General features: G+C 52.6%; 2 protein-coding genes across 4 annotated transcripts; one reads left to right on the plus strand and one right to left on the minus strand.

Annotated features, from left to right (window-relative positions):
* Positions 1 to 5956: 5956 nt before the first annotated feature.
* SYT8 (synaptotagmin 8) lies at positions 5957 to 10941 on the minus strand. Its single transcript, XM_042038603.1, has 9 exons — positions 10717 to 10941; positions 9096 to 9218; positions 8574 to 8731; positions 8333 to 8428; positions 7932 to 8099; positions 7530 to 7697; positions 7217 to 7334; positions 6690 to 6823; positions 5957 to 6601 (listed from the first exon to the last, which is right to left on the minus strand). Exons 2-9 carry the CDS (start codon positions 9199 to 9201, stop codon positions 6368 to 6370), a joined length of 1182 nt encoding a protein of 393 aa, XP_041894537.1. The 5' UTR covers positions 9202 to 9218; positions 10717 to 10941; the 3' UTR covers positions 5957 to 6367.
* LOC121669531 (cytosolic 5'-nucleotidase 1A-like) lies at positions 9926 to 20542 on the plus strand. 3 transcript variants are annotated; one of them, XM_042038601.1, is made up of 9 exons: positions 9926 to 10016; positions 12837 to 13258; positions 14584 to 14642; positions 15313 to 15480; positions 15850 to 15979; positions 16493 to 16615; positions 17695 to 17873; positions 18408 to 18749; positions 20286 to 20542. In XM_042038601.1, exons 3-8 carry the CDS (start codon positions 14598 to 14600, stop codon positions 18708 to 18710), a joined length of 948 nt encoding a protein of 315 aa, XP_041894535.1. In that variant the 5' UTR covers positions 9926 to 10016; positions 12837 to 13258; positions 14584 to 14597; the 3' UTR covers positions 18711 to 18749; positions 20286 to 20542. The 3 variants fall into 3 exon arrangements, with proteins under 3 accessions (XP_041894535.1, XP_041894534.1, XP_041894536.1); XM_042038600.1 differs by having other exon boundaries at positions 18408 to 20542; XM_042038602.1 differs by lacking the exon at positions 12837 to 13258 and having other exon boundaries at positions 9928 to 10016; positions 18408 to 20542.
* Positions 20543 to 22162: the final 1620 nt, after the last annotated feature.

Raw genomic sequence — 22162 nt, forward strand, 5'->3', positions numbered from 1 at the left:
GGGCTCAGAGCCCCACAACAGCAGCAAAAGAGGGACAAGTGACTGGAGAGCTTGGCCTTAAAGGGGAGTGTGCTAGAGAAGACAGGGGAGGAGCAGGGGTGGGACTGGATCTGTGGGCCTGCATCAGGGACCCCATGTTGTGGACTGCCCCTCTGCTCTCAGCCTCTTCCATCTGCCAAAGAGTATAAAGGACTGGTGAGACCGTGAAAACTCATCTCTCCAGCTGCACGAGCAAGGTGCTAAGAGTGACCAGGGTATCTTGCCACATTGCAGGACTATGGACACCACATCCCCACCCTTCTCTTCATGCATTTCACTTTTATACTCACCAGGTTTGGACAAGTGCCCATAGGAACAGAATAGCTTCCCATGGACACACATAAGTACTCACACATGGCTGCTTTCCATATAAACACTGGCCTTGAAGAGAAACAAGGCATTTTAATGATCCCTTCCACTCCAAAGGGGCACTCTTTGGTGTGGGCTTCTGGAAGAGTTTGCAACTCACTGAAAGCTGGAGCCTGGAGGAAGCGTGGCATTTCAAAATGAAGACACAAAGGGGTGAAGAGAGGCTTCAGGGAGAAGGCAAAAATCAGAAAACTCCTCTGGATGAAGCCCCTTCAGACCATGGTAGTACACAGGGGCTTCAGTCTCCAGTGATGGAGAGTCTGTGTTCATAAGCCAGGGTTAGGATCACTCAGTTCCCAGCTCAGCCCTGGGCACAAACCTCTCAGGAGCTTTTCTCACTTCTGCCCAGGGCCAGAAGCCTGGATTCTTCCACAGCGTGGCCCTTTCTCCACGACCCCAGGCTGAGCTGGCAGCCCGCTGGAAAGTGAACGCCTCTGACCAGCACTAGCCTGTGCCCAGGCCTTCAGCATTTAATGTGTCCAGGAGGTGATCCCTCTGGAATTTCCACCCAGCTTGCCCCTGGATAGTATTACCGAAGTGACCCAACACCTGATCACAATCCTTCATGTATATGCACATCCTCAAAGCCTGGTTAAGACCAGGGTATGACCCAGAACGTGTCTGGAGAACAAGCTGAGACCTCTGTGTGCTCAAATGAGTATGGTTGAAACATGTCTTTGCTCTCAAAAGGTCTTTCATGTTCTCTGTGCCAAGACAAAGCATCAGCAAGAACATGGTGTTAGTTTAAAAAAAAACCAAACTGATAAATCACAAAGCTCTTCTCTCCCCAAGATTAGCAATTGCTCTACAAACCAGTAGCCATGCAAGGAACGATTCGCCAGAATTTATCCAAGCACACTGGCTTTTTTAAAATGCTGTGTGACCCCAGACACCTCATTTTACAAAAAAAAGCTGTCAACTGCAAAGACCCTTTGCAGCCTCACCTACCTGCACACATTGAGAAAACCTTGGGAGAAGACAGCTGCAAGGAGATGGGCCTCTGGAAGCTCTTCTGGAGGTGCTTCTCAATCAGGTTTGGCAAGGGAGGGGATGAGTTCAGAGCAGGAGAGGGCTGCACCAGGAAAACTCAACACCCAACCCCACTGAGCATCTCTCAAGAACATCCCCAAAGCCAATTAATTCACAGGGTATCTGAGACATGAATTTTCTTTTATGAAGGCAGACCTGAGTTTAGCACATGTGCAAAAGCTGGGGGTGGTGTGGGATGAGTGCATCCAAAGCAGAGAAACCTTCAGCAAAGGCCTTTGCAGATATGAACACATCCTTTGTCACATCCAGGGTGAACACCAAAGCTAAGTGTTTTAACTGGACTGTCTTAAGTGACAACCTTCATGCCAAGGTTCAGGCTTCTATGTCTAAACTGCTCTGACTCATATGTAAAAGTTAAGATGAAAATGCTCTCTGTCCAGGGCAAAACCAGATGCCAGCTGGGCTGGTTCACACGTGAGACAGCCACCTCCTTCACAGGCACTGGGCTCTTCACCAGCTCTTTCTTCCAAGGGGGCAATGCTTCTCATACTAAGTCAACAATGACTGATTCACAGCTCAAAGTGCCCATTTCCCACAGAGAGCTTTTTGGGCTCAGACAAGGACATCTGCAATGTCTGTGTTCACAAGCAGGGTCATGAAACACTTGTTTGCAAACCCACCATCTTTCCAGATACTGCTCACAGAACGTAAAATACAATGTGGGTTGGGTTTTTTGCAGGTCAAGGCCCCTTTTCTGCTCAGTTAAACACCTCTTCCTAACTGACTCTGTGCCTGCTTCTGCTCAATTTGAGTGGCAATAAGTGCCTGCAGGGGTTTCATCACCTCTCTGTGAAGTCAGAAAAGCTGGTTGAGAAATTCCCATCTTGTTGACATGCAACAAGTGATCACTGATGACATTCACCCAGAATGCCAAACTGCTTCGGGGAGCACTTTTTGCCCAGCAGCACGAAAGCTATGAAATCCTCATGCTGCTTCTCCTTTGGCTCCATCCTGCCTAGACCTGAAATATGGAGAAATGGAAAGTCTGTTTTTTCCAGGTCTGCCCACAAAGTTCAAATTGGAACTTTGGGAAGCACCTCCGGGCACCCATTATTATTCCAGCTTCTCAGACTGGATTGTTTGGGGCTTTTACCCCACCCTTCCTGCCCATGGCAGGGCAAGGTGCATTGAGATGTAAAGTCCTCCAAAAAATATTTCTGTATCTAGAAGCAAAACAAGCCCAACCTGGGGCAGGAACAGTCCCAGATACAAGAGCCCCAGCAGCAGTCGGTGCATGGGAAAGGGGCTGGGAAAAGGGAGCAGGAAAAAGGGGGAGAAAAGGGTAGGAAAAAGGGGATAGAGAAAGGGAATTAGGGATTAGGATCCAGGAGCTGGAGCTTTTAAAAAATAAACCCATGCATGACAAAAGTACACATTTTGCTCATAAAATTGCAAGGCATAAAGATGCTAGCTAAGGAATATTTATAAAGCAGGCATGCTTGCTCCTAGTGAGAAGAGCTTAGATGCTCTTCAGCTCTCAAAAATTCTAAGACTAGCCAAAAAATCTGTGGCTGGAGGACCGCCAGCCCATACCCAGGCCGAACGATGACAGCCCGTAATCATTTTTGTCTCACTGCAGACGACTGGTGACAAGCACATATGAGGCTCAGCCTTCTCCTTGTGCAGCTCTCCCATTTGATTTCCTTGAGTGCAGGGACAAATACCAAAAAAAATAACTGAATGAGGGAATAATTCACTTTGAGGGGGACTTCCGGAGGTCAGAAGTCTTGGATCTGGATGTAAATAATTGAAATTATAAATCTTAATAACAAACAAACACCTCAATTTTCAATGCTTCTTGTCTCTTTTAACAGACCTCTACTTGGCCCAAGCTCTGCTTTTTGCCTTGCCACTGAGCTGCAAAGCCGGTAATTAAATGCAGAGAGACAAACTCCCCATCCACCACCTGGGCACCTTGGATGGCTTTGGATACCTGCTTTTGCCCCCCTTAACCCACCAGCAAAACCCGCTTTGCCTCTGTGATGCAGGATCAGGCAAAGGCTGGCTCCTGCCTCCTGGAAAAAGCCACTCGGACGCCTCCAGCATTGCCACATGGCTAGCAACTGGGCCTGCAGCTATGGGAACGGGCTCACACAGTGCTGCTGCCTTCTCTCCCTCTCGCACACGGGCTCCATCTCCAGAAGAAGAAGCCTTGGCTGGTGAGGCTCTAACGGAGGCCACAGACCAGATGACACAGAGACGCAGCTCAGAGCACGTACTGCCCTGCCCTCTAGATGCAGACACGGGAATCCAGCACAGACACAAGCTGAGGAGTTGGTTTTCCCCCTCCTTTACTTCTCGTTGCATCTTCCACCCTCCAAGTGCAGGAGGAGCATTGGTGAGGCAGAAGGTGCTCAGACATCTGGCTTTGATGGATGAGGGACAGCCACCCCCGCCAAGGCCACAGGGAGGTGAAAAGGAGATGGCTTGCACACAAGACAAGGCTGTCTGCCTTCCTGCAAACAGGCTCCCGAGCAGGCTGTGTTCATTTGGGGTGAAATAAGGCATGAAATGAAGCCCAGATCCACCAGCCCTGCTTCAAACAGCTGCCAGCAGATACTAAGAGGATCCTGCCAGAGGAAGAGAGTGCTCAAAGCCATGCTGTAAGCACACACGGCTTACTGAGAAGGAGAAATGATGACGGAGGGAAAAAGCAGCCTTGGCGGTGCATTAAAAACTGGAGCTGGGTGGAGAACATCCCCACCTGCTCGCCTCTCCCTCCTGAACAAACAGCTCGGTTTGCTGAGTTTTACTGCACAAAGGCTCACTCCAGGTTGCCCAGAGCCAGTCCAGCCGGGTGCTCGCTCCCACATCCCCTGGCCTTTCCCCTAAAAGCACCACGGGCTTCCCTCTCCAGCTCTGCTCACCCAGCACTGTGTGGGTGATCCAGGCACTGAGCAGGGCCAAACCTGGAGAGAGAAGGGGCAGGTGCTGGTATGGGGGGTAACATTTCTCAGGGAGGGGCTGTCTCTGCACCTCCTTCAACTGCACCTGTTTTGGGAGTAATATGCACATACTTTTATGCCCAGCCCCATAAATTATGCAGTGAACCTCAAGGCTATGACTTCAAAAAAGGAAAAAGCACACACACACAGAAAATTAAGAAATGCCTGTTCCAAACACCTCCAACAGCCCTTCTCGATGCTGCATGGCCCTAAATCACCACAACAGCATCACCAAAACCCAACCTGGCAATAGATTTGGAACCCTAAACCCAATCCAGAGATGTTCCCTTCTGCACAGCCTGTTTTAGGCTGATTCTAAGGTTGAGACTGAAGGCTGAGGCTTTAAAACATCCCTTTACAAGTCTTTCTCAGGTGACTGATTTCCTCCTCCATCTCATTAGCGGCTGCCAGCAGATGCTGTTTCCCCAGCAGAAGCCACACTTCGCTTGTTACAGTCATCTCAAAACCACCCTGTCATTTCTCCCCTCCTCATGGCCACAACGAAGCCTGGAGAATATTTATCAAGAGGCAGACACAGCAGCAGCTTTTTATGGTTAAGCTCAGGTCATTAATCTCTATTGAGACTTTTCATAATCTTCCTCAGCTTCATGTTTGTTTAACTCTTGGATAGTCGCTCTGTGGAGCTCTGGGTAATCACAGATTAATTGCTTTTTAATATTAATAGCTTTCCATTAATGTGCCAGGTTCTCTCCCCTCCAGAGCCCAGGCAATAGCTATTAGCACTGTGCCTGCAGCTCCCTGTGGTGAAAAGGACTTTGTCTTTGGGGCCAAAATTCTACAGTATGAGCCGAGACTTTGCGTTCTGTGGCTGCTTTGTAGCAGAAGTATTTTAGAGCAGAAGCAATTCCCTCCTCCTCTAGCCCAATGCCAGGAGCTTCCTCCTGCAGATGGCTCAGAGAAGCTGTTCTGGAGCCACCCCAAACTGCAGCGTACTCAGGGGCATGTAGGGGCACCACTCCAATGCCCTCATCTTTCTAGGAGTGATCTTTACTTACGTAGCCCCACACCAAGGCCCCACAAAGCAGGGTGGGACAGGACACGTGGCCACAAAAACCTCCCAGATCAAACATGAAACCTGCTCAGAAGTGATGTGAGGGCTGCAAGCCAGCCTTTACCACGGTGGTGTGATCACAGTGTGAAAGCAAGAGCCTCAGCCCCTCTACCCTGGCAGGACCTCCACATGCCAGAGGTGCAAAGCTTGCTGTGCCACTCCGGTAGGACCATGTGAGGTGAATGGAACTGACACTGTGCATCTTCATCTGTGTGGTCCATGGGGATGGTCACTGGTGAGTCCCAGAGCTTGAGTCATCTCAGTGTGCACAAATCATCATGGGCTGAGAACAGGCTAAGTGTGAAGCCACATTGCTTCCCATTTAGCCTCTAGCCAGGACACAGAGCACACTTTGCAGAGGCACTAAAGAGCTACTCCTGTGTCTCCAACACCTTCCTCATCCACCTGTATTCCTTTTGTCAAGCCTCTTACATGCTTCAATACCTTGGTCTTGTTTAAAAGCCTTCACAGGACACATAAAGCCTTTCCAAGAACACACTTCTTGCCAAGTTATTCACAACCAAAGAAACTTCCTACCCATGCCACCGGCACGTTAACCCTCTGCTTTATAAATACCAATGGACGCTGGTTTTGGATGAGCCTGAAGCTCTGTGTATTTGCCCCCCAGCCCACGAGCAGTTGGGATGAGCTGGCTCCTGCGCCCATGCCATTCCCTCTAGTACCCTCTCCTCCATGTCCAGCCTTGCCCTGTCCCAGATGTTACACAGGGCATGAGCTGCACCAGCAGCCAGATCATCTCTTGGCCAGAAGCAGTCCTGGTCCCCTCTCTGCTGACAATGAGCTGGGACCAACATGTCTAGAACTTGCGAGCAGAAGCCACTCACTCCTCCACAAGCCCACCATCCTGCTCTCTGGGTGGAGGAGACCCCCACTATCTGGAGTGCAGGGGCAGCTTGAGGTGGGACTTCAGTTCCAGGGCTTTGTCGACCACCTCTGGGGGCTGCAGGATGTGCCACTGGGCGAGGGGCCGGCGTGGGTTGGACAGCATGTCGGACCAGTGCCGCAGCTGGTTGCCCGTGGCTCGGCAGCCCAGGAAGAGTTTGCCAATGGGCTCATTCTTGGTCACTTTGTCATGATCCCAGACGGAGATGACCACATCCACATTCTAGGGGGGACATAAGAAAGAGGGTCAGTGGGAAGGGGGTTGTTGCAGTCTGGACCTGCTCAGCCCTGGGCACTTCAGGGAAACCCACCTGGATCTGACTGAAAGGCACCTCAAAAACAAACACCTCATTGAAGTAGGGGCTTAAGGTGTTTTTCTTCACACTTGTCTTTTTTTTCTTCCATTTCTTCCTGTTCAGTATGAGATGCACCTTGACAAAAGGATCTGAAGAGAGAGAGGACACACCTGGCACAAATGACAGTTTTTGACTGAAGAACTCAGCCACAAAACAGCTTTCCTGAGCCATTCCCAAGGAGATCAGGGCACCCCACTTGTCACTCCTCATGGTGAGACAGCCACCTCAGAGTTCACCTCCTCCTGCCAAGCTCCCTGTACGATCCAGCCATGACATCTCCTCCTGGGAGATACCTCCAGCACTGCCCAAAGCTGGAGTATCTGTGCTGAGGGAGGCTGGGAGTCAGCCAAGGGCTGGGTATGGTGGTGGCAGCAGGAAGCAGGTCTTAGCACCAAGAGCTTTCAAGGCTTTGCAGCTCTTGGTGCCACCACTGGGGCCTGGGCAGGAGTAGGAAAGTCTGAGCACAAGCAACCCCAACAGACCTGAGAGTCCATGAGAATCCATCCGCTTCAGTTGCTTGGCTTCCAGGATCAGCACCGTCAGCTTGCCAGTGCTGGGGACGTAGCGCAGTGAGAAGCAGATCTCACCCAGATGCTCCTCCTGAGATGGAGAGATGCCAGCAATTAGTACCAGGCAGGAGTCAGCTCACCTGAGGCTGGAGCACCAGGCTGGCCCCAGATTTCCTGAGCCTCCCCCACTCTCATGCTTGCCCCTAAGGGCTTGCTTCTTGGGGTGGTGGCAAGCCAAGCAATAGCACATCCCTCCCAGCAGAGCTTCACACCCACTAGGACCAACCTCCACTTTACTGGCCACCGCCAGGTCACTCCACTGCTCGATGACATGCTGCAGGTCGATGCTGGCCAGGGGCAGCCTGACCTCACCAATGATGTCATGCTTGGCAAAGCGGTTGAAGTCATAGATCTGCATCACCAGTGTGGATTCAGACACCTCAGCCTGGGGTACCTGCAGGGAAGGACCCAAAAGCCCAGACTCACTACTCAGTGGGAGCCCTGCCTCATGGGATGGAGTGGCAGATACAACAACAGGTACGTAGTACAAACTGTACATACTCTCTCACATTTTCCAATCCTGGTTGTACAGGCATCTCCCTGTCTGGAGAGGTTTTTGCTCAGGGAGCACTGTCTATGCAATACTCTTGATGGGAGCAAAAAAACATCATTGGCTATAGTTTTGTACCTGGAAAGTGAAGCTCTCATTGAAGATGGGGTTCAGAGTCTTGCGGTAAACCTTGGTCTCATATCTCTTTTTCACATCAGACGTTAGGTAGACGATCACATATGGATCAGATGTGCCTCCGCTGTCCATGGCCTTCAGCTCAACTGCCTGCTTCACACCAACTTTCAGCTGGAGAGGAGTGAGGCACAAGGTCACCGGGTGGAGGAGGATGGGCTCAGGCAGCTGGGGGCTCAGTGGGAAGTGAGTGCAACAGTGAGGAACGCCTTTACACCAAGCAGGCATGAGAGCTGGTGGGCTGCACGCAGGTGGGAGAGGGTATGCCCACCTCAGTGGGCAGCCAAGAGGGACCACACAAGAACACAGCTGTTTCCCTGCTGTGCCATGGCCATGAGCATCCCCACCTCCTGTTTGCGGAAGTTGTACTCCAGGGAGTACTGCAGCTTTCCTCGCCACTTCTGCTCTACTCCCCGCTCCAGGTCCTCCATCTCAGGCTGGACCTGCGGCAGAGAGCAACACTACCCTCAGGATGCACTCAGCCATGTCCCTGCCATGCCGTGCTCCCACCAACCCTGGGGCTGGGCAGTGCAGCAGCAAACCTATCAGGGAGGAGGGAGGTGGGATTGAGGGGAAGGCAGGACGCACAAGGCTGGTTGTGGTGGAGTTGCTGACGGCACACAAGCCGATTCTCTCCTTCTTCTTGTGCTTCTTCTTGCTACAGCAGCACTTGACAATGCAGATGAGGAAGAGAAGGAGGAGAACGGCCCCTGCTACAGCCACGGTGATGAGCGCCCATTTGGGTACTGGTGCGATGTTCAGGGAGCAGAGTTGGATAGAAGAGTTAAAACCAAGCAAATCATTTAGAGCACATTTAAACCCCTTCCTGGTGCTTCAGCATTAAGGAGTTGTACTTTCAAAATTGCCCCTAGAATTCTGGACAGACCCCATGCAGGGAGACTGAGGCTGAAGACCATTCCCCAAATAGGTAGCAAAGATACCCTCTGCTCCTGAAGCAGCATGGTACCACTCTGCAGTATTCCCACCCTGATGGAGCCCACTAGAAAATGGAATTTGAAGGGAGGGTGAAGTGAATACACAGCCTCAGAGTCCAGCAGCTCCATCAGATAATGCTGCCTGAGAGAGCAGGGCAAGAGACGCTGTACTCACATGGGATCCAGCTAAGCCAGCTGTCCAGGGAGCCCGGCCAAGCCGTGGTGGTGATGCTGGTGTGTGGGGAGGCCGTAGTCCTGCCTTTCCTGGCTGCCACTGCCATGGCTAATCTGGGGTGACCTGGGAACACAGGTAAAATTAACAGGGTGGAGATTTCCTTTAGGGTAGCATGTGTGCTGACCGTGGCCCCAGGCTTTAATGAGAGCAAACACAATTAAAATATAGAGCCCAGGGTAAGCGAATAGAGCTTGGCCACATTGAAAATGAGATGTGAAATGGAGCGGGAGGGAGCCACTGGCAGGGAGGGCTCCACGCCAGCAGGCCCCGCCCATACAGCCTTCTCCTTCATATCCTTGCAAATCTGCTTACTGAAAGGGGAAAGACTGGGGTGGTCGAGGGTGTTTTGAACAGAGGAATCACCTGTCTGCAGGGGACAAAACCAAGAGCTGTTGTGTGCTGGCTCCTCCCTTGGCCAAGCAGCTTGAGCTGAAGAGTTTGCTCAGCTCCAGGAAACCCCCATCATCAGCTAAAACCCCTTTTTGGCTATTTTCCCTCTTGTCGCAGGGCTGAGGAACAGGAAGGTTTGCTCCTGGGCTTGCAGCAGGGCTGGTGCCCTCGTTGCCGGTGGCAGTGCTGCCACAGGCTGGGGTCACAGCGGCTCGGAAACTTTCCGTGAGCCTGGCCTGAGCACATGGCAACGCTGACACAGCCTAAGGGAGGGCTTCAAATTTAAAGCAGGATGCTTTTACAGCATTGCTTTCCCCATGGCAAGGCTCTTATTCTAGCATGAACGCTTCCTCATAGCCAAATTCCTTTCGCGTCAGCCGGGGAGGTGTGCCCGGAGCCGTGCTGCGCGGTGAGCGGGTCTGCAGCCACCACGGCACGGCTGGCACCCAGCCCCGGTGCCCGGGCTGCCAGGTATGTGCCTTTGCTGCCCCAGCCTCCTGCTCCGCGTCCCAGGGGGTCCCTGCTCAAGCAGCCAACTCCGCCTCGCTCTGCCTGCGCTCTGCCCACGCTCTGCCCATCCCAAGGTGCTCCTTGCATGGGGATCTTCCCGGGGAAGAGGAAACCACGTCTGCACTTCCCCTGGCTGAGCCCGCGAAGCCAGCAAGAACCCTTTCTTTTTCCAGCAGTGTGCTTTGCTGCATGTGGGCATAGGGCTGGAGCCATCCCTGCGGCGGCATGGCTGGAACAATGCGGTGCAGGTTAAATGACTTATCCAGGGCCACCTGGGACGTCTGTGTCATTGGACACCCGAAGCTCAGGTATTTAAGAGGTGCCAGGCTGCAGCTTTGGAGTGAAGGGTGGACAGGACAGTACAGGCGAGCAGGCACCCATTCAACACAGAATTAAGGGTGTCAGTACCTTTTGCTTGTGTCACATTAGTTTAACACTGACCCTGGTTTAAAAAAACTCTTTATCCCAACCCTGAAGAATGAACCGAGCCACCGTTTTGGGAACGATGGGGACAGCCCTGCTGCGGTGCAGGACAGGAGGCATAGTCTCAGTGGGCAGTCTGCAGGGAGCATCGAGCATCCATGCTCCTGGAAAAGGGGCAGGGAGAACCCTGATTCTTGCTCCCACCCTGTGCTGACTGGATTCCCGAATCCCGACTTACCGACAAGTATCCTTCCCAGTGTCAGTCTCCCTTCCCTGCTGTGCAGGCTCCAGTTAAGCCACCACGTGTGGCAGGGGCATGTTGTGGGCTGAGATGGGACCCACCGGGCACGGAGCTGAGAGTGCAGACGGGATGGTGGGTGCACTACACAGCCGAAACAGGAAAGTCTGCTTTGCCAGCCCAGGAACCGGGTGGCCCCAGCAGCTCCGCCGGCCCCACCTCGCTGCTGACCCAAGCGGTGCTCACGCAGGCGAAAAGCCAGCGGGGAACTCCCTGCTGGACCAGGAAGCAAAACCTGCCCTCCTACCTGCAAGAAGCTGGAGGGCATTGCTGCCCAGCTCCGTGCACTGGGAAATTCACTTCTCCAAGTTATCCCTGCAGCGATACTGGGCTGGACTGTGTGGCTGCAGGCACTTAGCACAAGGGAATGGACACTTGCAAGGGGATGGGTGCATGACTGCATCCATCACTGGCGAGCTCTGCATTTGGGGAGCCCAGCTCCTTGGCCCACAGGGCATGCACTGTGTGAGGGCCTGTGAAATGTGTGTGTGTATGAATGGGAATGCCCCGCTCCAACCCAGCAGGGAGGACAGACAGGACAAGACAATACTGCTTGAGTGGTTTCATCCTCCAGCACCAAGAGAAGCGCCAGGCACACAGCCAGGAGCAATTTCACAGGCTTCCACTGCATTAAATTTATGCTTGTAAACTTCTTCCCTTGCTGCCAGTTCAGCAAAGTCTGCCCCAAACCTGCCTTATCACCACGTAAATTCGGGGTGGTGTCAGAAGCAGGGAACAATGCTGCAAATCTGCCAGTGCCTAATGGCTGACGTAGTCATGGGAGGAGATGCCGTGGAAACCAGACCTGTCCCAGCTCTGGGCCACCAGTCCTTCCAGATTTTCACATGGCCACCAAGGCATTGCCACAGTGGGTGCCTAGCCATGGGAGAGGGGCTAGGGCTGCCCCTCAGCCACCCAAAACACAGCCCCACTCTCAAGGGCCTTGCACTCCTGCTGCTCAGAGAAGCACCATCTCCAGGAGCAGGAGAGGCAGGAATGATGCTGCAGGAATGATGCTGCAGTAAACCTCCAAGGGAACTTTTTGCTCTAAACTGGAAGTCCCAAAGGATGCATGGGAAAAACACATTATGGGGATGGGGGAATAGGGAATACTAAAATTCCAGGGAATTTTAATTCCAGAGAAAGGGTGTCTGCATATGCACACTAAAAGCTGAGCACATAAGTAGCCTTTTCAATGGGTGTTTGCTAGAGACAGCTAAAAGAGAAGAGATTTAGATCTTAGGAAGAAATTCTTTATTCAGAGGGTAATGACACACTGGAACAGGTTGCCCAGAGAAGTTGTGGCCCCATCCCTGGAAGAGCTGAAGGCCAGGTTGGATGGGGCCCTGAACAAGCTGATCTGGTGCATGGCATCCCTGCCCATGGTGGAAGGGGTTGGAACTAGATGATCTTTAAGGACCCTTCCAACTAAAACCATTCTATGATTCTATGATCTCAGTGAGACCAAGCTGCACAGGACTCTATGGGCCTCCCTTATTTTGGGAAGAGATGTGGTGATCCTGGTGACAGCCTGGTGTCATGTAGGGGGACAACTGCTTGGCCTTAGTGGAGGTGAGCTTGGTCTCCTTTGGCAAGAGCCAGGCTGGGCAGGCTGCAGCAGTGGACCACTTCCAGCAGTGGGGAAAGGGAAAAGCTGCAGGATGATGTTCTGTGTCAGCCCCCCTCCTGTCATCCTCTCCCCCTGTCATAGGTTAGACCAAACCACTACACCCCCCCACACCCCTGACGGTCGCACTCTTGGAGAGAAAAGGGGTGCTGAAATATGCCAAGACCATGAGCCCCACAGGGCTGAGTGCCACACAGCCTACCCAGAAAAGTAAAATCCTAACCCCAAAATCAACCTTGCTCAGGACAGCGTGTGAGAGATGGCTTTCAGAAAAGAAGGGGAAAGAGACCCAAAGCCATTACGGTAAAATTGCAAATGCGCTGCACCCAGCCACGCTCTGCACCTGCCTTTGCTCCCCGAATCCCTGCACATGCTGCGAGTCACTCTGGACCGGGTACCCTTATTTTTTCCGGTCAAAAATACAACCATTCAGGGGCTGGGAACTGAGAGGACGAGAGGCATGCTATAAACAACACTCCGGCTGCAGAAATAAGACATCGCGGGAGCGCTTGTGGACAGTGATCAGCCACTGAGCACAAGCTCCCAGGGAGCTCCGGATGCACGAACAGCGCCGAGTCCCCTCGCCAGGGTGACCGCGGCGGTGTCCCAAGACAGAGCCAGGCGACCATAATCCTGTGTAATGCACGCTGGGAAATGCAGTCTGGCCCGGGCACGACGCCAACCAGCTGGCTGCCTACAAATCCCAGCACGCCGGGAAGCGGAGCTGCGCCCCATCCCGGCTCCTGCCTGCTTCCTGCAGCGCGGGCAGGGGGAAATATAAACAGCGGCGCCTTGGGCAGAGTTGGGATGCTGCCGCTGGACAGGCTGTGACGGGAAGCAGAGGCAGCGCTCGGGGTGAGTTTGGGCTTTTCTCTCCAGCAGAACCCTGTCTGTGGGCAGGGGGTAACATCTGCTCCCTGCTAAGCAGCCGTAGGAAGAGCTGCGGGGACCGGCAGCACCCGGCTGGAATGTTTTCCTGCGGTCTCGCAGCGAGACGCGTGCCTGTGCAGATCCGTGTGTCTGTATGCGAACAGCACTGCGGGTTATTGGGCAGGGGGATGGGAGGGAGAACTCGGGCTTGGTTTGCAGCGCTCGGAAGAGCGAAGCAGAAATTAGAGGTGCATTCTCCGACCAGGAAGGGCTGCTCAGCTCCTTTGCCTCCTTGCATTTAATTTTGACTTTCAGAAAATACTTGGCTGAGATGCTGGCAGAAGAAAGCTTCTGTCCGCTCAGCTGGGCGGGTGTTTGCCACCCTCTGCCCTGCTCTCTGGGAGGAGACCCCTTCCCAGCATGGCCATGGGGTGGAGGAAGCAGAGGGATGCTCAGCATCTCCTGGCTTTCCAGGCACCCCTGGCTGGGAGAGTAGCTCTGCTGCAGGACTTTCCACTCCTCGGGCAGTCGGGGAGTGCACATGCAAGCACTGAGCCCCCCATGGCAAGGCTGTGGCTCTCAGGGCTGGCCAAGTGTGCTGCCTACTGGCCCAGGCACCACTTTGCTGTCCCTGACAATAACATTAATTAAATAAAACTGGGGCAAAAGACAGGTCTCTGTGGAGACCCTGACTTGTCCTTTACACTGCATGTTGGTTTTGAGCTCTGCTTGCACTGCCCCCCAGCACAGCAATCAGGTAGGGCTCACAGGGCTGTGGAGGGGCAGACCAGTGCCATCGCGGGGGTCTCACCCTGTATCCAAGCCCTCACCACACATCTCTACTTACTCTGGCCTTTTACAGCTGCAAATGAGCTGCTGATGCAGTGAACTCCTTCATTTGTAGATACAAATTCACCATTCAAGCAAATGTAGCAAAAAAGGCAACAAGGATGTGAACTAGAAACCTACCTGTAAGATCTAACCTATTTTGGCTTTTAAAGACAGCCTTAGTTTGCATGGAAAAGAGCTCCACAACAACTTTCAGCAGTTCCACACAGAGAAAAATACTCTGAGAAAAACAAAAGTAAAAATAAAGCAGTGATCTGTGTTTGAAAAGCCACTTTTCCATCACATTTAATTGGAACTATTAGAACAGTTTTTCTTGGAGCAAAGCTGCTGTCAGCAGAAATAGGTTCATTTGGGCTGCTGTACTTGGCGTGTAGGATGTTTCCTGTCTCCTTTCCACTCTTCCCCTCTCTAGATTGACTATATTATAATCTGTCAGTTTAATTTTATATTTTCTCTTAAAGGCTGAGATTTGAAGATGGCAAAGCCGGAAAGCACAGTCATAAACACCGATGTAAAACAGGTAAAAGGCTGTTCATTACAAAACACACATCCTGTATTTCCAAACCAGGTTTTGAAATGCCACTGCAGGAGAGAACACACCACAGCCCAGAACTGTGGTGGCCTGAATTGCTCATGCCTGGGTTTCAGCAGAAGTGGCCTGTTCCAGGGCTGCTGGGCACCTGGTCCCAGTGAGGTCCATGTGATTTCCCAGTTGCATGGACAGGGCAGGTACATTTGCTCACACTTAAATTTTGGAGCAGCCAGGGAGAAAGCAGCAGCTTCTCTACACACAGAGAGACTTTATCTGACTGTCCAGAACAGACACAAACGAAGGGTAAAACAACCAGTACGTGCAGAGAAACCCAGCAGTACCCAGCTCAGCACGAACAGATGATTGTGGCTGTGCTGTGCCCACAAACAACAAAATTATGAAGCAATCCCCTCTGTGTGGGCTGTCCTTGGAGCATGTGGCACTTATCGGACAGGTTAGGGTTTCACAACTGCCAGCCCCATCCTTGGTGGCCTGAAAATGAAGACTGGGTGTGGTACCTCTGGCATCAGGAACTGTGACACGGGGTGATACCTCCAGCACCCAACCCCACCACTCTGGTTGGTGCCCCCTGCTCACCCCACCTCCATGAGCTCCTTCTCTAATGTCCCCTGACTCCTCTTTCCTCCCTGTCCTGCAGAAGGATCCCAGCACAGCACTGGTCATTGCTGTGACCACCAGAGCCATTTTCAATCTGGAGGAGGAGCACAAGCTCTACCTGGAGAAGGGCAAGGAGGAGTACACAAGGCACCAGCAGGCCAACCAGGACAAGCCCCTGCCACCAGGCACAGCGTTTGCCTTCATCCAGGTGAGTACCACACCTGGCTAGGGGCACATGCAGACACTCACAGCATGGGGTGAAAGTTCCGCTTTCCCAGCTTTAAGTCTCACTTCAGTCACAGGGTGCAGTTAGGCCTTTCCTGATCTCTTGGCCTCATGGCAGGGCATCGAGACCTGTGCTCCTGACCAGACTATCTCCCCCCTGGTGAGGTATCCTGCTCTCTGCCCTCCTGATGATGGCTTTTGCAGGATGGTTGCTCTGTCTGTCTCTCCATAACATGCCAGCAGTGCCATAGCTGACAGATGCAGCACAAACCACTAACCTTAACTACAAAAGAGCTCCTGCAAAGCCACTGCAGTCATGCCTCTTTAAAAGAGTCCCATCTTCTCCTCACAGGCAGTGCAGTATGTGAACAAGAAGATCCTGGAGAACAACCCAGCAGAGAGGGACCTCTTTGACATCCTGGTGCTCTCCAACAACAGCCCAGAGAGCGGCACGCGCATCATCAACAGCGCCAAGCACTATGGTAAGGGGGACCCATCCCCGGTGATGCCTGATTCCCCTGGGAGGCTGCAGAGCAGATCAGGCACCACAGTGGATCATCAGTGGCAAACAGAGAGCCAGGGGATACAAGGGGAAGGGGGGAAGGGGTTCTCCTGGAGCCCAGCTCCCTTCAGCCACGTCCTTCAGACCAGGAAGTCTGGCAGCATTTTGCAACGGCCCAGGCATCTTCAGGCAGCTACTGAAAATAAAAACAGTTCTTTGAAAAAAACACCCTAAATCCCAGAGTGTTGTCATGAGGAATGCTCATTTAAGGGAGGGATGGAGGGAATATTTAACTGCACTCTGCAGTTTTATAGGAGCGACAACAGATCAAGAAGATGCAGCAAGGACACAGGTAGGTTCCCCATACACCAGTGGAAAATGCATTGCTCTGAGCTCTTGCTCTCGCAAAGCACACCAAGACCCCCAGAGGGTGTCAGGGGCTGTGAGGAGGATATTGCTCCATAAGACTTCACTCACATCCCTTGTCCTGAAGGCCTGGAGATCTCCAAGTTCTGCTTCGTCAGTGATGAGGACTCCACACAGTACCTGAAGTCCCACGGCGTCAAGCTGTTCCTCTCAGCTGACAGGACAGATGTCTGCAATGCCCTCCGGAGAGGTGAGTTCTCCCCTCCATCCCACGTCCCCAAACCCACCACACTTTTTCCAAGCAGCTCAGTACCAAGAGACAGCACCAGAACCTGTGATTTCACAGGGACAAGGGGTAAACGCCACATTGATTACTAGTACAATCCTGAACAGTTCAGTCTCCTCTTCTGTCCTTACCAGTAGCCTGCAAACACACCAGGGTTGCTCAGATGCCCTCACAAGTCACTGAGTGCATTATGCATCATTCTGGACGTAGCTCTGCCATGGGCTGGTCATTCCCTGCCTGGCATTTAAGCATTTCTAACCAAAGATGCAATTCCATTCATCAATGAAAGTTTATCAGTGATTCCCAGGACTTTGTGATGATGCCACAGAGATTTGCTGTCTTGGTACATGCAGAGTTACTGTGTGTTCAGTGATAGATATAAGCACATGCCTGACCTCAGTTGGAGGGAGTGCAGTCTCCCCATCTTGTCTAATGGGGTTAATCACCTTCTTATTAATTTACTTGGGTATGAGCACATCAGCTGGCCACCGTCCTTCAAGGTCAGGAGCAAGCCATCTGCAGTCTGGACTTTCCTTCACTACACAGCACATTCCTGGAACCTCCTTGAGAGAATCATTGCCCTGACAAGTGTCTCCCATCTGGGAGCCTGGGTCCACATATGAGGGTGGGCAGGGAACAGCTTGTAGGAAGAGACTGTAATTAAGCCAATTACTGCAATCAATGGAGATGCCAGCCTATATTATTCACACCACAGAGTGCTAAATCTGGGCATTAAAGATTGAGGCTTGGCAGGGTGAGCAGGCACCAGGAGGAGGGCTGCTCATGCCTTGACAACCACCCACCATCTCTTACCACACCTCAGTATCTCCCCAGACCTCGGTTTCCAATCAGCAGCACTTTCTCAGGGGATGACAAAGCCGTGGAAAGGCTGGGCTGATTCCCCCAGAAAGCTCCCTGGCTTGGAGGCCCTGGCATGGCGATGTGGGACAGGGCCACAACAGATGTGTAGGGAGCAGCTGGCCATGCATGAGCTGCCCCAGGGAGGGGTGTCCCTCCTGACCCCACCTTGCTCTGTCTCACAGGGGTCTCAGCAGCGCTCGTCTTCCAGCAGGAGGTGCAGGCCCCCAGCACTCCACTGCGCGTGGTGTTTGATGGGGATGCGGTGCTCTTCTCTGACGAGACGGACCAGATCTTCCAGGAGCAGGGGCTGGAGGGGGCACTGCAGTACGAGCGGGCGATGGAGGCCATCCCCATAGGAGACGTGAGCATGCCACCTTGCTTTCATGGGCACCCACAGGCTCTGCAATCTCTCCCGTTAGGGCTTTGCCATGAGCGGTCAAAAAAGCACAAATCCTTGCAGATTCCCTATGCATCCACTACTCAGTCCCTGGTGTGGGCCTGATTTGGAGTCTCACTGGAAATGGAACTGCTATCTCCTGTAAGTGACCATCAGCTCCTAAATATCTAGGATTGTAGTTACTCCCAACATCACCTTTTGTAGGCTGTGACCTCTTGCTGTCTAAGTTCCTGCAGGACTCAGACCCAGAGGCACTGCTTGCTGGGATATACCTTGCTGGTCACTTTGGGATTAGGATGAGCACCTTAAGGCTCACCTTCCTCCCAGGGACCCCAGTGCACAGCACCAGTCCCAGCACTGCCCAGTCCTGCAGCCCACAGGCATTGTGTGTTCTGCACAGCCCTGACAAACCGTGGAAGAAGAACAAGTGGCTTGTACAGGCAGAGTAGGTGTTTCCTTATTTCCCACACACTCCCAACTGTCTTGCTGTGCTTCTAGGGTCCCCTGAAGGCTTTTGCCATGCACCTTGGGAAGATGCGTAAGAAGTTCGGCCAGGAAAAATCCCCCATCCGCACCTACCTGGTGACAGCCCGCAGCGGCCGGGACATGGGCATCCGGGCCATCAAGACACTTCGGGAATGGGGTCTGCCCATCGACGAGGCTTTCTTCATGGATGGGGCTCCCAAGGGCCCCATCCTCGCCCAGATCCAGCCTCACATTTTCTTTGATGATGGACTTCATAACATCCAAGGGGCTCAAAATGTGGGGGTACCCTCTGCCTGGGTCCCCTCCTGCTGTTGATGGGCTGCAGGCCGGCAGTCCTCCCTCCCAGCAGCACAGGTAAAACTTCTGGTGGAGAAGGAAAGACCTCCTAACATGCAGCAAGCAAATCTCAGGGAAAGGGGATGAGAGCATGGACTCCCATGCAAAGCTTGATGTGTATTTCTGCTCCTGATAAGAGGTCCTCTGCATCTTAGGATACAGCCAAAAGACAGCTGCTCTGGGACAGAAGGACACCTTTGCTGTGACACTGAGGACTACAGCTATGCCATGTAGGACCTGGGGACTTCTCTCAAAGAAATAAGTGAAGCTAATGCCACCCACACAAGCTGAAGGAAGCAAGAAAAAAATGCTAGTTTTGGCTGTGCTCAGACAGTCTCCAAGATGGAGCAGCACAAGAAGGACATCAGCCTGTTGAGCCAAGTCCAGGGGAGGGCAACCAAGATGATTAAAGGGATGGAGCAACTCTCCTGTGAGGAGGGGCTGAGAGAATTGTCATTGTTCAGCCTGGACAAGAGAAGGGTTCAGGGTGACCTAACTGCAGCCTTCCAGGACCTGAAGGGAGCCTACGGGAAAGATGAAGAGGGACGGTTTACAAGAGCATGTAGTGACAGGACAAGGGAGAATGGCTTCCAACTGAATGAAGGCAGGTTTAGATCAGATATTTGGAAGAAATTCTTTACTGTGAGGGTGATGAGGCACTGGAATAGATTGCGCAAGGAAGCTGTGGATGCCCCATCCCTGGGAGTGTTAAATCAGGTTGGATGGAGCTCTGAGTAACCTGGTCTAATGAAAGGTGTCCCTGCTCACACCAGGGTGGCTGGAACTGGATGATCTTTAAGGTCTCTTCCAACCCAAACCATTTTATGATTCTATGATTTATTCCCAAGATCTCTGTCTAAAGGGAGCACTCAAGACCCTGCCTCACCAGACACACTCAGCCTGGTTTCCTGAGGAGACTGATGTGCTAGTGAGTGCTTCAGGTAGCTCCAGCCAAACTCAGAAGAGGGAGAAAGACTTCAAAACTGTAAAGGACCTACAAACCTTTTAGAAGGTTTGAAGAAAGCCAGCCCAAGCTATTCCTCCTCATAAAACAGATTATAGCACAAGACAGCTTTCTTTAGGCATGCACACTGCTCACAGAGTGCTTTTGGGAGACAGACCTGTAGCACACTCAGCTCCTGGAGCCACAAGACAGGGACAAGGCTACAACCCAGCACTGAGGTCCGTCCAGGAGATGGAACAGCTCTAATGTCCCACCAGGAGAGGGCACTGGAGATGGGCTGTCTGCAGCGCAAGCCATGGAGGGGCCGGGGCTGCAGACAGTACTGCAGGGGCTGGGGCAGGACTGGGTGCTGCGGCCAACCTTAAATGGATCTCCAGGCCCATGGGTGGAGGGCATGGGTGGGGGTCTCAGGAACAACTGCTCCTTGCACGTGGGGTATGTGGGTGTGCTAGGTTCCCTGCCTGACATCACCCCCCCCCCCCGCCCCCCCCGTACAGGGATGCCTTTCCTTTGGCAGTTTGGACTCCGTTCCTGATTTTCCTGGGGACCAAGCAACTCGCAAGTTTCATTTGCAGGTTTTCTTTCCCCAGGGCTGGATGGGAGTTGCCACTAGAGGCCACTGTGCTGCCTGGGGACATGGCACCTCAAATCCCTGCCCACTGTCCAGAAACGCCTCATAAAAAAACTGGCCGCACAGGCGGCAGCAGGATTATGGACAAGGAGATAAAGATGATGCTGGCTTCATTTTTTAAATCTCAGTGTAATAAGAAAATAATTATTTTTAAAGGCTTCACAAGTGTTGCTCTCACCAAAGCTTTTTTCCCCACAATAAATAAATAACCAAGTATCCCAGTGTGCGTGATTGTTCCTCATGCCTGTGTCTAGCAGTGTGGGAGGAAGGGTGGGATAACTCAGTGCTCCTTTACACACATTCATTTATTTATCAGGTGTTAGACATGTTCATCAAAATGGCTTAAATACACAAGAAATCTTCAGTGGGCTTTGGATTAGGCCCCTGAATGTCATCTTGTATCTGTGTCCCCAAGCTCACTCCTGCTACCTTGGGCATGGGGACTCTGCACATCTTGCCTCAGCAAGGGGAGCTGCTGGCCCTGCCATGCCACTGGCAGAGGTCCTGTCCCTGCCATCGTGGCAACCATGTGGGTCCAAACTCGAGGCTGCTAGGGCAGGACAGGGATGCCCATGTGCACAGATATGATAGGAATCCACCTCCAAGGAAGCAAAGCCTGGCAGGGTCTTGGCACCAGCAGTCTGGCCCCTGGCCCTTTTGCTCAGTACAGATGCTGAAATTAGATGTTTTGAGGTAGCAACATCAACAACATCAGCCACTCATCATTCACTAATAATGCTAAGCAGCCGTCAGCTGAACAAACATTAATTACAGGATGCTCCAAACATGCCCAGTAAGCAGGTGCAGACATTCATCCCACTTTCATGCAGGTCAGATACCACCGGGCTCAGCAGTATGATCCAAGTGCCCACCCACAGCCCTGCCCACCAGGCACAGCCCCCTGCTTCTGTGGCAGCTGGTGCTGGGGACATGGACCCAGTGCTGGGGGTGACCATGCTCCTGGGCATCCACCACTCCAACCCATTTCATTTGCTGATGCCTGGACAGGGCCAGCAGGAGCTTGGTCACCGCCTTGGGCGAGAGGAAATCAGCTGAGTCAAGAGTGGTGGGGACAGGCCCATGTGAGCTGCTGCAGCGCGTGGGGTGCTGAGGCAGGAGGAAAGAGCCACATGCCTTCCTCCAGCACTGTCAGCACAATGGGGGATGACAGGGCAAAACATGCCCAAAATGGGAAAAAAGGAAGGAAACTCCGAGCTTGTGGGGTTGCATCATATAGGGCCAAGTACAGCTGCTTGAGGCCATGGTTCAAGCTTGTAGCATCAAAACTGCCCTTATTGCCCTGCTCCAATGATGTGCCATCAAAAACCGCCCTTTTCTGTCCTGCTCCAAAGATGGAGCATCAAAAACACCCTCTGTCAAGGACTGCTGCAGCTTCATGCCCTGCTGCAAGGACAAACTTGCTGTTTCTGTCTTAGAGGCCTCTGTAATAAGTTCATTAATGCTTGGGATGCTCCTCAGGTTTTGGCTTTCTGAGGCATCTTAAGCTCCCTCCTTGAAGGGATTGCTGATGCGCCAGGCTCTCATGCTGCTGCTGCAGCCTGAAGAGGGTTTAGCTGTTGGGGCTGGTCGTGGCATGCTTCTCTGACACCCGTTTCAGGTTTTGCTGGCCAGGGCAAGGCAGGAGCAGGCCACACTGCCATGTCACCACCACAGATAGGCTCCCTTTGAAGCCTGCTGAGTTTTGCACCTTTCCACTCCAGGAAAAGAAGTGCAAAGGGGTGCAAAGGGGGCTCTGAGGACCTGCACTTGATTCTGACCATTGCTTTCCAACAACCCCCCGTGACCCCAGCCAAAGCTGCCTGGTGTCTGGGTTCC

This window comes from Corvus kubaryi, unplaced genomic scaffold (genome assembly GCF_017639235.1).
Source record: "Corvus kubaryi isolate FWS band 111438036 unplaced genomic scaffold, C.kubaryi_AGA036_p1.0 37392, whole genome shotgun sequence".
In the NCBI taxonomy this organism is placed as follows: domain Eukaryota; kingdom Metazoa; phylum Chordata; class Aves; order Passeriformes; family Corvidae; genus Corvus; species Corvus kubaryi.